The sequence below is a fragment of the Ambystoma mexicanum genome, chromosome 3p, assembly GCF_040938575.1.
Source record: "Ambystoma mexicanum isolate Mex_15411 chromosome 3p, UKY_AmexF1_1, whole genome shotgun sequence".
Lineage (NCBI taxonomy): Eukaryota > Metazoa > Chordata > Amphibia > Caudata > Ambystomatidae > Ambystoma > Ambystoma mexicanum.
Genome location: NC_090925.1, coordinates 461,754,522 through 461,769,369, shown reverse-complemented (window position 1 = coordinate 461,769,369; position 14,848 = coordinate 461,754,522). Strand labels below are relative to the sequence as shown.

At 43.4% G+C, this 14,848-nt stretch overlaps 1 protein-coding gene across 2 annotated transcripts in view; it reads left to right on the top strand.

Annotated features, from left to right (window-relative positions):
- The window catches only part of DOK5 (docking protein 5), a 1,034,624-nt gene extending 1,022,371 nt beyond the window's left edge, over window positions 1–12,253 (top strand). For both annotated transcript variants that reach the window (XM_069651127.1, XM_069651126.1), the window contains one exon: window positions 11,869–12,253. In XM_069651127.1, the coding sequence (XP_069507228.1) occupies window positions 11,869–11,933 (65 nt within the window). In that variant the 3' untranslated portion in view covers window positions 11,934–12,253. The remainder of the gene's footprint in view (window positions 1–11,868) is intronic.
- Window positions 12,254–14,848: the final 2,595 nt, after the last annotated feature.

The following is a 14,848-nucleotide window of genomic DNA, read 5'->3' as shown; positions in this document are numbered from 1 at the left end:
TGGATGACCTGCAGCTTTTGTAAAGTGGTGGTAATGACCCCTGCACATAGAGCATTGCAGTAATGCAAACTGGAGCCAACAACAGCGAGTGAAATAATGGCACACTGTTGCTCCGAGAGTAATTGCCTACCCTGCCTTAAATTCATTAATTGAAAGAAGGACATGCTTATAACTTCATTTATTTGCAGGTTTAGGTTGAGGGGAAAGTCTAAGATAACCCCCAGAGTTATAGCCCTGATTTGAGTTTTTATGGTGTGGCCTGCTAAGATGAAATGAGGGCAGATGGACACAGTTTTTGTAATTTGCGCATAGGAAGCAACAATCATAAACTCTGTTGTTTCCTGATTACTGGCCCAGCCGATTTTTGGCCATCCAGTGATAAATAAGGCCGAAGATTTGCTGTAAGTGAGTAGTGTTGGACTCTGGATCATTATTCAGCTGAAGCACAAGCTCACTGTCATCCACATACATTTCAAGCACTGCCCCTTGGTCTGAGAGTAAGTCGTGCAAGGGATTCAGATAGTTATTGAAGAGAGTGCAGTCAATGCATGCACCCTATGGCACCCCCACTTCACTGTCTTCATATCAGAGACATGATTATCAATTTTAAAATGTGATAATCTCTTAGAGAGAAATGAAAGAATCCAATGAGCAGACATTTGGGAGACTTGAGTGACATCTCTGACCCTTAGTGCCAGAATGGTGTGGCCAAGGGTTTCAAAGGCTGAGGATAAGTCAAGAAGCATACATACCGCTTGCTCCTTGCCAATTTGTAGGAGGGTATCTTTCATATCCACCAAAGGCCACTTTGTGCCACTGTACGGACGGAAGCCAGATTGGTGATATCCTAATAAGCAGAACTTCTCAAGATGGATTTGAAGCTGAGAGGTGCCGACCCAGTCTAAAATCTTTAGAAGAAAAGGAACATTTGTTTTGGGACTATAGCTGGTGCAGTCCTTAGGATCCAAATTAGGCTTCTTCAAAAGAGGGCTACCGAAGCCTGCTTGATGGTTCCAGGGACATGACTCCCATCAAGGAATGCAAAAATAAGCTTATTGATCAAGGAATTTGGGGTTTCTGTTCAGTGTTTCACAACAAAAAGATGCTCATGGGTCAGTAAAGCAGGCTTAAAATAGGCCAGAAAAGATTTTGTTTCATCCAAACAAATGGAATGAAAATCAAACAGTTTGACTGATAGAGTAATGTTGGTGGTGTTTTTTTTTGCTGGATACCAGTCTAAGAGGGGCATGTGAAGTGTTAATATTGAATTTCATTTTCAGGATCTTTTCTCTGGGGAGAATTGGTATGGTGTTACATCAGAATGGGGATAAAGGTGTTGAGGGTGAATTGGGTAGATGGTTTTTAAGGCTGTTTAAGATTTTAAAGGCTTCCTTTGAGGAATGAGCAGCTGTTTCTATTGTCCATGCAGATGCCTTTAGGCCAGGCATGCTTTATAAATAAACAAGTACAAAATACAAATAGTGTTCCTTAGCCTCTAAAATAACATGATTTTAGTGAGTGTGTGTGTGTTTTAATTGCTTGCTAGTGTCATTGGAAGGAATTCCTTCTCCATTTACGTTTCAGACTAATTCTCGTGAAATTCTACTTTGGCTTTAAACCATATGTTTCATACGTACCTGGTTTCGATATTTTTTTATTTTATTAGTGCAACAGAATCAGTTATCTCAGTGACAGAGAAGGTGTAAAAGGAGGCTAGATCATTAGTCATAGTTATTTCTACAGATCTTGTCTCTATGTCCTGGAAAAAGGGATCAAGAGTTGCAGCATTGAATTCCTGCTTATTGCATAAGATCACATTTGTAAATTTGGAAGTGACAGGCTGGGCAGGTTCTGTTTAGGGAAGGCAGAGACAAAACTGCTGTGTGATCAGACCAGTCAATGAGTAATATTCCATGTAATGATCCAGTCGAGCATGCATGGTACAAAGAAAAGGCGATGGGGAGCTCACCACTTTGAGCGAAGTTTAGAAGTAAGACAGGATTGTGGTGGTTTCCGAGAGGGTGAGAATGAACAGGCAGCATAAAGAGAATTAACAGATGAGGAGAGAGAGAAAGAAAGGCAAGAAGCTGCAAGATCAGTGGAAAAAGCAGCACATTCAGAATGAGGAGGAACAACAAAAATAAAGATGAAACAAATATAGGAGTATTAAAAGCACAAAGGTCATGAAGAGAGTATGTGGGTGCATTAGAACAGGCTGGAATAGTTAATGAAAAATAAGGGAAAATAGAAAGTATAAGAGATGGTGATGGGAAGAATAAAAAGGGAGAGCATCAACAGAGGCTGTGGATAGTATTGAAATAAAAATAAGGTCCAGACTGGAACCAGAAACATGAGCCAGGGTGTGGGGGGCGAGTAGGAAGAGCAGGGAGATAATAATCAAGAATAGCAAGGACCAGGAGTGAAGAATGAACAGAAGAGAGATGGAGAATGGATTCGCCTAAAAGTATAAGTGGGGTTGTGCATGGCAAAATAACAGAGAGTACATCATCAATATCTTCACAAAAAAACAGCAACAGGACCAGGAGACTGTTAAGCAAGTAACAAAGTCAAGGAACGAGGTTTAGAAAAGGTAGTTATGGAATATTCAAATGAAGAAAACGTAGGTGGATACAATGAAGTACGGTTAGATGCAAATGATTAGCGATAGAGAATACCACTCCCACCCCCATGGGCTGAAGGATGAGGGGTTTGAACAAAGGCAATAGCAGAAGTGTAAGGCTGTGTATAATAGCTGTGTTAGAAGACAAAAGCCAAGTCTCTGTAGTACACAGGAAATGTAGATTCAGGTGAAGGAAGAAATCTAAAACAGAAGAGATTTATTACAGAGTGAACACGTGCTCCAGGGAGCAAGATTGATAGGAGGAAAATGGCAGAGACATAGCGGATAGACAAGGTTAGAATGATTATAAGAAGATGAACAAGGAGCAGGGCCATGGGGAGTACAGAGAGTCGGAATTGGAACAGCCATGTCAGGAATAGTCACAAAGAGAGAACCGTAGGTTCAAAGGAGTGATATTGTAGCCATCACTAGGATGGAAAATAAGCTAGAGACAGCAAGTCAGTAGGTTGGTCGTGTGGCTATTAGGGAAGCCGTAAAATTGTTCACTGCTGTATTGAACCTGAGGAAAAGGCTAGAGCATAGAAGGAAAAGAAATAATACAAATTGGGCAGTATGATGTCAGCGTCCATCAGCGGACAGCTTCAGACAGCAGCAACCAGACTTTGACAGACTCCGCCCTGGGTTTAGCCTAGGACATGATGTAATACAGGTCCAGTGCAGGTAGGTGGGCAGAAAGGGGGTATGGCCAGAGTCGGTAGCTCCAAGGAGATAGAAACACCATAAAGGAATGCTGATCCACTGCAGATTCCCAGAGAAGCAGGCAGGGGAGTGGGCTGCCATTGTGGGGAGCAGCAGCTATATGGCTTCACTCGCCCTCACAACTTGGCTTGCAGGAGATGGTAGAGGTGGCATGCACAAAACAGCAGATCCTGGAGAGGGAGCACAGCAGGACCAGCACACACAGTCACAGATGCACACAGAAGCAACTGGACTTTGAAAGACTTTGCCAGGACGTGCTGCAATACAGGCCCGGGGCCGGTGGTCAGCCCAAAAGAGGGCATGGCCAAAGTCCATAGCTTCAAGGACATGGAAAACATCAGAAAGGAATGCTGTTCAGCTGGAGAATCCCACAGGAGCAGGCTGGTGAATGGGCAGCCCCCCATGGGGACCGGCTGCTGTATGGCTTCACTCACCCTCTCAGCTGGGCTTGCAGGAGATGGTAGAGTCAGCAGGTGCAAAACAGCAGCAGCTGAAAAGGGAGCCGGGCAGGATCAGCACACACAGTCACAGCTGCAGACAGCAGCAACCAGACTTTGCTGGACTTTGCTTGACTTCGTCATGGGCTTTACTCAGGATGTGATGTAATACAGGTCTGTGGCTGGTGGGGGGGGGGGGAGTGCCCAAAGTCTGTAGCACTGAGGCGATGGAAACACCAGAAAGGAACTCTGATCCACTGCAGAATTCCGGAGCAGCAGGCAGGTGAGTGTATTGCCCCCTATGGGGAGCAGCAGCTATATGGTTTCAGTCGCCCTCATAACAAGGCTTGCAGGAGATGGTATAGGTGGCAGGTGTAAAACAGCAGATCCTGGAGAGAGAGCAGGGCAGGACCAGCACACACCATTACAGGTGCAGACAGCATCACCTGGACCTTGCCAGACTTCGCCCTGGGCTTCATCCAGGATGTGATGTAAGACAGGTCCAGCGCCATTGGGCAGAGTGTCTGACTCAATTCTTTGTGGCAACCCACTGCCAAAGTCCACAATTCAGAGGAGATGGAAATTCCTGAAAGTATTTCTGTTTTTTTTGTTTTACTTTTTATATTATTTATTTATTTACATATACTACAGTGTTTATGTGCCATTATAATAATCAACTTTTTAACTTCTCTGTCACTGCCTCCTGACTGTACCCATTTATCTTATCTTTTTATGTTCAAGGGACTTTCTGTTGTATTGTGTGCATCAGTGGGCAGCAGCCCCAGGGCTTTCTGTTTCTACATGCTCAAGCCACCTGATGTCGTGTCTGGGATGGCATGGCTTGATCTGATTTACATGGACAAACTGCTCTATCGCTGTTTCACCTTCATTCTTCAAAATGTTATACACTACAGGAGAGATCTTATCTATAATTCGAAATGGCCCCTGCCAGGCTGCTAGAAATTTAGAATTTTTCTGTTTACTTTTTCCAAAATGAAACTTGTACACCTGATCCCCAACACTGTATTCTATCACTGATGTTCTTTTATCATAGTATGTCTTAGCACTGTCAGCAGCCCTTTCCAGATTTCTCTGCACAAAAGCAAATGCATGTTGCAAATGCTTCCTCAGTTCATCAATGTACTCATGAACTGTGGATGCACTCACAAGTGTCTGCTCATGTGTTTTGTATAGCAGGTGTTGTGGTAACACCATTTTCCTACCTGTCAAGACCTCATGGGGGCTAACACCTGTTGCTTTGGCAGGAGTTGATCTGATTGCCATCAAAACCAACGGTAAACGTAAATCCCATCTGGAACCTGCTTCTGCCACGAATTTCTTTAAAATATCCACAACAGACCTATTGCTCCGTTCAACTCTACCTGAAGAGGCTGCCTGATATGCGATATGTAGTTTCCTTTTCACACCCAGTATTTGCCATACCTAACTCATTAGGGTACTTGTGAAATGACTTCCTCTGTCTGACTCAATTCTTTGTGGCAACCCACTGCCAAAGTCCACAATTCGAGGAGATGGAAATGCCTGAAAGTATTTCTGATCCACCACAGAATCCCGGAAGGGCAGGCAGGTGAGTGGGCTTCCCCCATGGGGAGCAGCAGTTGTATGGCTTAATTCACACTCACAACTTGGCTTGCAGGAGATGGTAGAGGGGACAGGCACAAAACAGCAGATCCTGCAGAGGGAGCCGGGCAGGACCAGCACACACAGTCACAGCTGCACACAGCAGCAACCAGACTTTGCCGGACTTCACCCTGGGCTTTGCCCTGGGCTTTGAAAGGGACTTGATGTAACACAGATCTGAGGGCAGAGGGCGGAAACAAACACCAGTTTAACCAAAAGATTTTCTTGCAGGATAACCATTCATGTGCAGAAAACCAAGTGGTCCATGGGTACGAAAATGAAAATGAAAATGAAGTGTGTATCATAAACTTTCCAAGTTTATTGCAGACATATAATATAGTGAGCTTTAATAAGAGATATTAAATCACTCTCTTTAATTTGATTCACCAGTCCTGCAATACTCCAAGGTACTTAATTAAGGTGGAGCATTGTACTGGAAGTCTCAGTATTCTTGTTAACCAATTAAATTGCTGTGCAAAAACATTATTCACGTTTTTTGGTTGAACAATCAGAGTACTATTCATTCCCAACATCCAGACAACATTCTCTAGAGAGGAACATGGCTCAAATTGGTTGGAAGCACTCGAGTTATAAAGGGCAGTATCGCATTCCTCAGTAGCAATCGAATGTGCCATATTACAGATCTCATCATACATAACTTTCAGTTGGCTGTCTTAGTGGCCTTGATGGGTTCTCCTATCCTAAGCTTCTTCTCAGCCACTGGTCTTCTATAGTGCACTGGGCATTGCTTCAGTGCTTACCAATGCACTGCCGGGTAGCTCACTAAAGAATGGTACTTCAGAATATCAGGTACATCTCTTCCATGCCTCCTGTTGTTTTGTAGTGCTCTAAATCCTCAGCATTCCAAGTTTAGGTGTCACCTAGACCTCTGGTTTCCTAGCATTCAATGTTCGGGTCTCTCCCGGAGCTCTGGCGGTAGCCACACTCTTGTATCAGTGTCAGGGTACAAGTACAGTCTCCAGCAGGTAGCCACCTTGTACTAAGTGGTGTTCTGCTGTCTTGGCAGAAAGCATTGATTAAAATGCCAGGCCTCTCGTATTCTGCTAGTGCTTCTGCATGGTTCACTGAGCCTCTTTTCTAATATCTTAGTGATCCATGTATGTGTGTTCCCTTTTCTGAGGGACTCCAGCTGCCAGGCTATTGTGTCATGGTTTTTGACTAGGCCTATCCTAAAGGACTATTACACTTGTAAAGAGCAGTGTCTCTTTGTTGGTTTAAAGAGTATACTGATCTCACCTGGTGATTATGTGGCTTTATGAGTTGTTCGATATTGGAACATATTTGTATTTCCCATATAGTTGCAGACTCATGAAGAGGACTGCTGCAGCTTCTCTTACAGAAATCACAGTTTGTTGTCATGCTGCCTTTCTTTTCTTTTCTGCGGGTTCATTTGCGGAACGTTACCATCACAGTGCGTGACCTCTCCGGTCCATGAATTTATTCACAATACTTCTTTACAGGGTTATACTTTGTCCCACAAGCCATCCTTGCATGGTCGGAAGGAATTTGAAAGTTGGATTCCCAGTTGGCATTGTACTTCATGGATGTCCTTGTTGGGGTACCACTGCATCTTGCAAGGGGCGGTGAGCTGGTGGGATCCTGCTCATTCCATCGTCTGGGAGGAAAGCTGGGAATTGGTCAGACCAGCCCTGTCCCTTGTGACTCGCCCCTTTCACATACTCTGACGTGGAGATCTGCCAGTTCCCACAGTACACCTTTTAGAACAAGTGTTAAGCTAGGGATTAGCCAGTACATCTTCAGTGTCAACATCTTGTCCTACACAACGGTTCATGTTTTCTTAATAACTATTCACTGTTTACTACACGATTACTACATTCACTGGAATGGAACCGCACACCCACACACTTATACCTGTATGGAAAAAGTAAAGCTTCAGAGTCAAAATAATGTTTGCATAACTGGAAACATTTATTCACAGCGTTGATGAAGAGGAATTGAATTGAAATTGACTGCCCCAAGTTGATTGACCATTGCACAGGCATGCGTCCTATCTTCAAGCCCACGAGCACGACATGAATGAAAATGGTGTGTCCTTGTGTGGCTTAACGAGGGTATGCTTTTGCAGGTGCTTCAACCCTTCAGCTAAATAAACAAATACATACAAAAGTACAGCTCTATCAGTGTGTGTGTTAAATTGACTGTATACTGAATACATTCCCTGGGATTAATCCCTGGGATTACATCCGGGTAAATTGCAGAATTTGGATGTGCACCCTCAAATAAATCTGTGTGAAAAAAGTATTTCTATATAATAATTTTAAAAAATGACCACAGGGCAATTCTGTTTCCCACAAGTTTATGCAGAACCTGAAATAAAAATGGTGTCAAAGCGGATGGGGGAACTCCATGGCTCACTCCCGATGAATGCAGCTTCCCTATGCGGGTGCTCAATCCATGTGCCTAACAATGGTAGCCCACATATGCTGTGGCCAGGCATTTATTTTCAGGCAACCACCTCTGAAGGACTAGGAGACACGTAGCGGCAAAATGACACAGAGCATCATGAAAGGCTGTACAACCCCTGCATCAGAGATACACGTGTTGCCTAAACAGTAGTATGATATGCTATGGCATTTATAACGCACCTGTACACAAGTGTTATTAGGTGCGAAACCTAGGTAAGATGGGCTGATGAGCTGGCTACTTTGACCAACAAAAAAAATAAAAACTTCCAATTGTTTCTTTCAAGGAGTGTAGGAGCCTAATTACAAGTATGGCGGTCTGGAACTAAGGGTTCTGGTAGAAACGTACATGCACTCTTTCTGGACCACCATACTATGAGAATGGCGGTAGTGCCACGGATCCCCCACCAGGACTGAACTGCTGGGAGTTCCAGCCCCTACCAGCATGTCTCTCAATGAGGCACTGGCACCGTTAGCAACAATGCCCGTGCTTCAGTGTCCCCATTCCCATGGAGTCCTGTTGGACTCCATAGGAATGGGGATTTCCCGTTCGGCTGCCACTGGTGACATCCCAGTGGCACTGGGATACAGGCAGCAGAATCAGTGTTACAGGGTTGGTGGCCTTAATGAGGGTCTAGGTGTGTTTATTTTACTTCTTGTGCTAGTCTGCCCTTGCTCCTGCATTCCTTGGGTACTTCACTAGCAGTATCTTTTTAGTTTTGCTGAGAATTGCTTCAATTTTACATTACACGTTTAATTCTAAGACAATTGAACTTTGTGATTTTTTTTTTACATTCACGTGATTTTATTTGTGAAATACCCATATGTAAATATAAATAGATAAGCTGGTGCATTTGAAGGATTACACTGAAAAAGTAATTTTGACAGACTGTTACAGAGTGAAGGTTCTCTTTATCAGTCTCTTGATATATCTTTTGTCATCCAAATACAAGGTTATGCTAAATTACAATATGTTGATTATTGTTGAAGACTGCATTAGCAAAGATTCATACATTGGAACAATTCACAAGAAAGTTACCAGGGGTAAGTCTGACTCAATCAACATTGACTTAAACCCGGGGATTCATTAGTCAAAACCAGTTACACTGGTTAACGCTTACCTCTATTAAGCCTGGAGTAGGTGAGGTGTAAGTGAGAGTTATTCAGGGTAACTTCGTTTTGTAACTTTAATGGCCATTTCAGGGTAGGTAAGACTTAATCCTGGTAACATTTGTTACCAATTCACCACTTGGGTACAGATTTACCACTGATGCCATTGCAACAACAGACTTTAACGAGATCCTCTGAGATCACAAGAAATGAAGAGAGCTGTGGGGTCGAAACTTCATTGGACAATCTAATTGAAAAACGCGTTATGAATCAGGGACATAAATTCTTAAATACAAGAAGAAAGGAAAAGGTTTCAGTTTGTCCTGGGCAATCTTGCTTACAGGGACATTCAAGTAGTTGTGCGTCATTTTGGGTTCCTAGAATTCAACACACACCTTCAGTGTGATTTGTGAGTGTGCGAGAACCCTTGATAAAAATATAAGTTGTATTTCTCAAGTGGTGTTGTCCATGTTAGAATTAGAAAAACATGTTATTTCTAGTGAATGAAATACTGTGTTAGAAATAGTGCCAATTTCTTTTTTGAGCAAGACCAGTCGGTCTTTGATAGAAATACAGACACATATTTTTAACATGGACACGTTATAAACACTGAACAGATAAAAACATGTCAAGCATTATAGACTTATTGGACAGATACAAATAAAACTATGTAGTGTGTGTACATGCTGTCAAGATGTGCGTCCCGTGGACGCTGTGTACCTGTACTTCCTGAAGGCTTGCGTGCCGGGGTCGCCAGGGAGTAGATTGTAGAACGAAAGATGACAGGGTAACGCCAAGAACCGGCCCAGGTCCCGTCCTGATTTGCCGGATTGAAAATGGGTCCGATTCCTGACGCCACGGATGGACACTTCCCTGTATTTTACGTGACGCCAGAACAGTGCAAGCACTGGCAGGGAAGGTCGGTAGATGTAAACAGAAGGCTTGAGTGCGTTGCTCGCTGATCTTGCAGAAGACCCTCTCGATGATAGTGGAAGAAGGCTGCTGAGACGGTAGTAATGGCAGCAACTGCAGGCAGCAGAGAAGGCAGAGTAGAGGCACCTTAGAGGCACTTGCACCCAAGCACAAGGCAGTGAATAATGCGGGCAAGGAAAGGAGGGCAGGCAGGGAGAGAAGTAGGGCGGCAAGAAAGGGACAAGAGGAGCCCCGGACCAGGACCAGACTAAGCCTAAACCAGGGAAGCCAGACCCCCAACCAGAGGAACCAGACCAACGGGGCAGGACAGGGCAGGGGCCAACAGGAAAGGGAACAAAGGAAGGCAACCGGAGTCACCAAGAAAGGACAAGAAATTCCAGAGGCGAGCGGGAGGTCAGGACCAAACCGCGTTGAGACGCGGCGAGTGCAAGACCAGTAAGCTCTTTATAGAGACTCGGCATGGAAGCGAGGCTTGACCCGCAATCCGAGTCGGCGCATGCGCGGAGTCAAGGCATTCATGGAAACGAGGCTTGAACCACAAGCCCGTTCCCTGCCGTTTCCGCGTATGAACGCATGCACCCTGACTCGCCCGGTGCTGGCACACACCCCAAGTAAGTGAGGACCCGGGAGAACGCACCTTCGGCCAAGACGATACCGCGGGTACAGCCGCCAGGCATCTCCTCGCGGGCGAGGATACGGACGTCCTTGCTCCCGGGTGAGTGTCCTAACACATGCTACAACTGGAAAAGAAGAACACAACATCTATTTCTTGCAGTAAATCCATGCTAGAAACGTGTGTTTCTATTTCTAGTGCAGGTAAGTCCATGTTTGCTAGCAATATATATATATATAGATGTATATATTTAAATCTAGCTTATAAACTGCCCTTTGTAATTGGGTCTAGTCCATGCAAGGACGTGTGGTATGTGTTAGGGGTCAAACAGTGGACAGTCACCTACACTTCCACAAAGGGCACCCCTTGTTAGATATTCTCTTCTGCATCATTGCAAAACCCATTGTATTTTGACAAACTTGTTCAGGTAGTTAGGCTGATTATGCTGTTTTAACAGGATTTGTTGTGGTGAATAAAATAACTACTGGTGCAATTGTTATGCAGAACATCATGTCTGTTATGAAAGACTGGTATTGAAGTCATGGAGTGACAAATTGGACGTAATATAGACACGTGTCTAGATAGCCAGTTGGTTTGGACTGGCACTTCCATGATCCTTCACCTTTGACTCTAATGGTTAAGGATGATGGGAGTTGTAGCCCAATTATGGGAGGCGCAGTCCAAAACATACAGAAAACCAAAGGTTGCAGATCCCTCTAATAGATGCTCTATTTAAAGGGAGTCAGTCATATCATGATAATCGTCGTCGGTCACTATGGACAAGAAGTTGTATCTGCTTATAATCTTATTTGTGTCTAGCATACTCGTCATTGGCACCTAAGGGGTTAATTATGTGCACATAACATCTATATGATTTTGGGAAATGTGTTTATTTAATTTTTAAATCGCATTCAAACTAAAATGTATCGTAACTGACTTTCACTTAAATTCTATGACAGTATTCCCAAAAATCCAAATCTTGATTTAGCCCATCTAGTTATATATCTCCTGCGTGTTTCATCTTAGGTATTTGAAGGTAACTTAGATTATTTGCAACCAAAAACGTCCGTCTTTTTAATGATGTAAAGTTGTGGGGTTGTGATGGCTGAAACAGTGTCTTCCAATTGTACACAACTCTTTCAAATCATCAGATATAGTTGTTTTTCTCTCTTTGGGGTACTCTGGTATAGTAGGTGAATGGCTGAATCGAGATACCCCCTTCTGAGAATAGAAAATCATATCACTATTCAGCCTAATTCCTAAACAGGATTGTCTTCTTGCGGCATGAACGTGTAAGATGAGTTCGAACCTTTAATATATGTATTTTTCTATTTCATTTTTTCCCTGAAGATATTTCAAACCCACTCAAGCTCCATCGAACGGACACTTTTCCCACCTATCGATCAGAGCACTGATGAAGGCTACAGGAAATTCACAGAAAAATGACAATACAAACACTTTTCAAGATGCTGGAGATGAAGCAAGCAGAGGCAGCAAGCATAGCAAAGAAGCGACTCCAATTTGAATAACTGAGATATTCTTTGCAAAATCTGCCTGGAATGATCAATTCTGCAATATATTTACTACCTTTTTTACCTTTGCGAATATGAAAATGAACTATGCGTTGTAGATATTCAAGGAATGAATGTTTCATATTTTAAAACCCATCTTACAGTATTACTTATGACATTTTTTTGTATATTAGATTGTTTCAAATATATGAATTTGTTCAGTGTGTTTTCTTATGTGATTTAACATTGATATATTAAGGCATGTTGACATCTTTATGATCACTTAATTAACAGTGGCGAGTGTGAGATTTCAAACACGCCCTTAGTACTGAGTAATCATTATTTCCTAAGAATAGAGACTTCATGATTTAGGGCCTCATCACGACTTGGGCGGTAACGGTAACGCTATTAGCGTGAGCGGTATTAGCCCTACCGCCGAACTCCCCGGCGCTAATAGCGCCGGATCACGAGTTTGGCGGTAATGTAAGTCCCCATTCCCCACTGAGCCCATTCGAGAATGCCCCATTCCCCATTGGGCTCAATGGGGAATCTTCGTGCTAATAATAGCGCAAATTTTCTCCAGATTTCCCCCCAGCTCAGAGCTGATTCGGCAGACCCTTAAATCCGGCGGTAATAGCGCTACCGCTGGATTTAAGGGTTACCGCCAAAGTCGTGATGAGGCCCTTAATCTACATGAAGAAGAGGATTGCCACAATCCTTAAGGACCATGTTAGTATGGTGCATTTACACCTGTATAAATGTTGTTTGCAAATCGGCAATCACAGGTGCACATTTACAGTATTCCAGATGTTTTTAAAACACCATCTAATTGTGAGGTACCATCCTGTGGTCTATCCACCGTATGGCATATATAGAAGATACTGAACGGTGAAAAGGACACATATTTACCTCATGTACATTTATATTTATTCCATGCTATATAGTTTGACAGTGTGATCTCTACTCATAATTAGCGAGTATTTTTGAAAATCAGAGGTGTTTAAATGTCAGGGTTCTACCTTTACCACCAAACTCATAATGAGGACTAAATCACCAGATTATGCCCAGGTCCTTCAAGAAGAAAAGAGAAGCGTAAGCCTCTGATGAGTGCCACTGTTGTCTATTGACAATCTTCAGCCCACTTACACATATCGGCCAGAAATAAGAGCTTAAGCAACTCCAAAGCAGGATATCCCCCCAGTGAGCGTGAATGATACATCACTTGAAAAATGATTGAGCCATTCAATAATCTTTGCCCTGGTAAATGAAGGACACACTTTACGGTCACAGGCATAAGCTGGCTAAATATGTTTTGGCTCTCTACATTTATGTGTCATAAAGGTTATTTCTGAGGGACGGATGTCCACCCCTTGCCTCAAGTGTACACTGCTAAATACCCATATGTGCTTAGAGTTAGGCGGAGTAATTAACATCTCTGCAGTTACGCCAAAACCTGGTGACAATGCCTACTGTCTCTTTTCCAGCCACCCAACCTCCCCAATCTCATCAAACATCACCTGGTGGCACTGCTGACAATTCAACAGCTCTTACCCTCTGGTCTGGACTTCCAGGCAACTTGCTGGAAATGATAGGACTGAGAAAAGCACCAAAGATAATATGTCAACTACCTGCAAGAACATTTGCAAAATACATACTAGCTATAAAAGATCAGGTTGAAAAAAACATACCATATGCAAAGAGACCATGCAAAAAACATCCCTAACTGGAAACAGTATGACGTCTTTATCACCCCTGGACCTGACCATGACCTTCAAAGAGGACCACCTACACGCCCTGGGCGCCTGCATTAAGCATAATTCCAAAACAATCCTCCCAGGGAGCCTGCAACATGAATTACATCGACCCGGCTGACCCAACTGCCACCACGGTAGCTAACTCTCTCAGCACACTTGGTTTAAAAAACTGTATCAGTGTCCCCAGCCATGTCAAAGGCTGAATCTTAGATTGGATTGTAGACCTCAATTGCAAGGTCTCTCGTCTAAAAGCCCTTGTACATGGTCTAATCACCACATAGTATACTTAGCTATCTTGCCTATCGGACATGCCATACTCACCACCCAATCTCTGTCTCCTACACTGGCCCACAGCTCCAGAAGCCTCACAAAAGATTGTACTGTGCCCTTACTTAGTACACTCCAATCTGAGTCGCTCCACTCCTGCTGACCCCAATGTGCTTTCTGACCTTTAATCCAAGACTTTGACTGTAGCCATTGACACCATTGCCCCTTTATTGCCCTGCAAATCTGAACCTTTATCATTGCCTCCTTCTCCACCAGGATAGTTCCCACCAGCCTCAAGGAAGCCTGGGTACTCCCACTTATTAGAAAACCTTCACTAGACCCCACGTTTCTTAACAACTACTGCCCAATCATAACTGCCCCGTACCTACTGAAAAACTTGGACAGAACAGCCTACATTAAAATTCAGCACTAAGAAGATAACCACATCCTGGGAATGCGCAAGTCAGGTTTCCATCCTGGCCGTGGTACAGCATCAGCAGTGCTTGACCTGAAGAACCAGCTCAATGAGATGAGGGACGAGGGCAAGCCTGCAAAAACCTGACGATAATGTGGGGTCTAGTTGCTGTGCCAGTCTGATTAAGTTATATGATGGGTGTATATTCAAAAGAATGCTCAACATTTGCTCAATTGATATAATTATTGTTTATTATGTTTCACTTTTTGTTCCAGGTTCTATATACTCCATATGTTACGCCACATGTTGCTTTAGTCGCAGTTGAAACATTTCTTCCCTTAATAATTCAGAATTTTGTAGACTTCATATTTTATTCCACATAT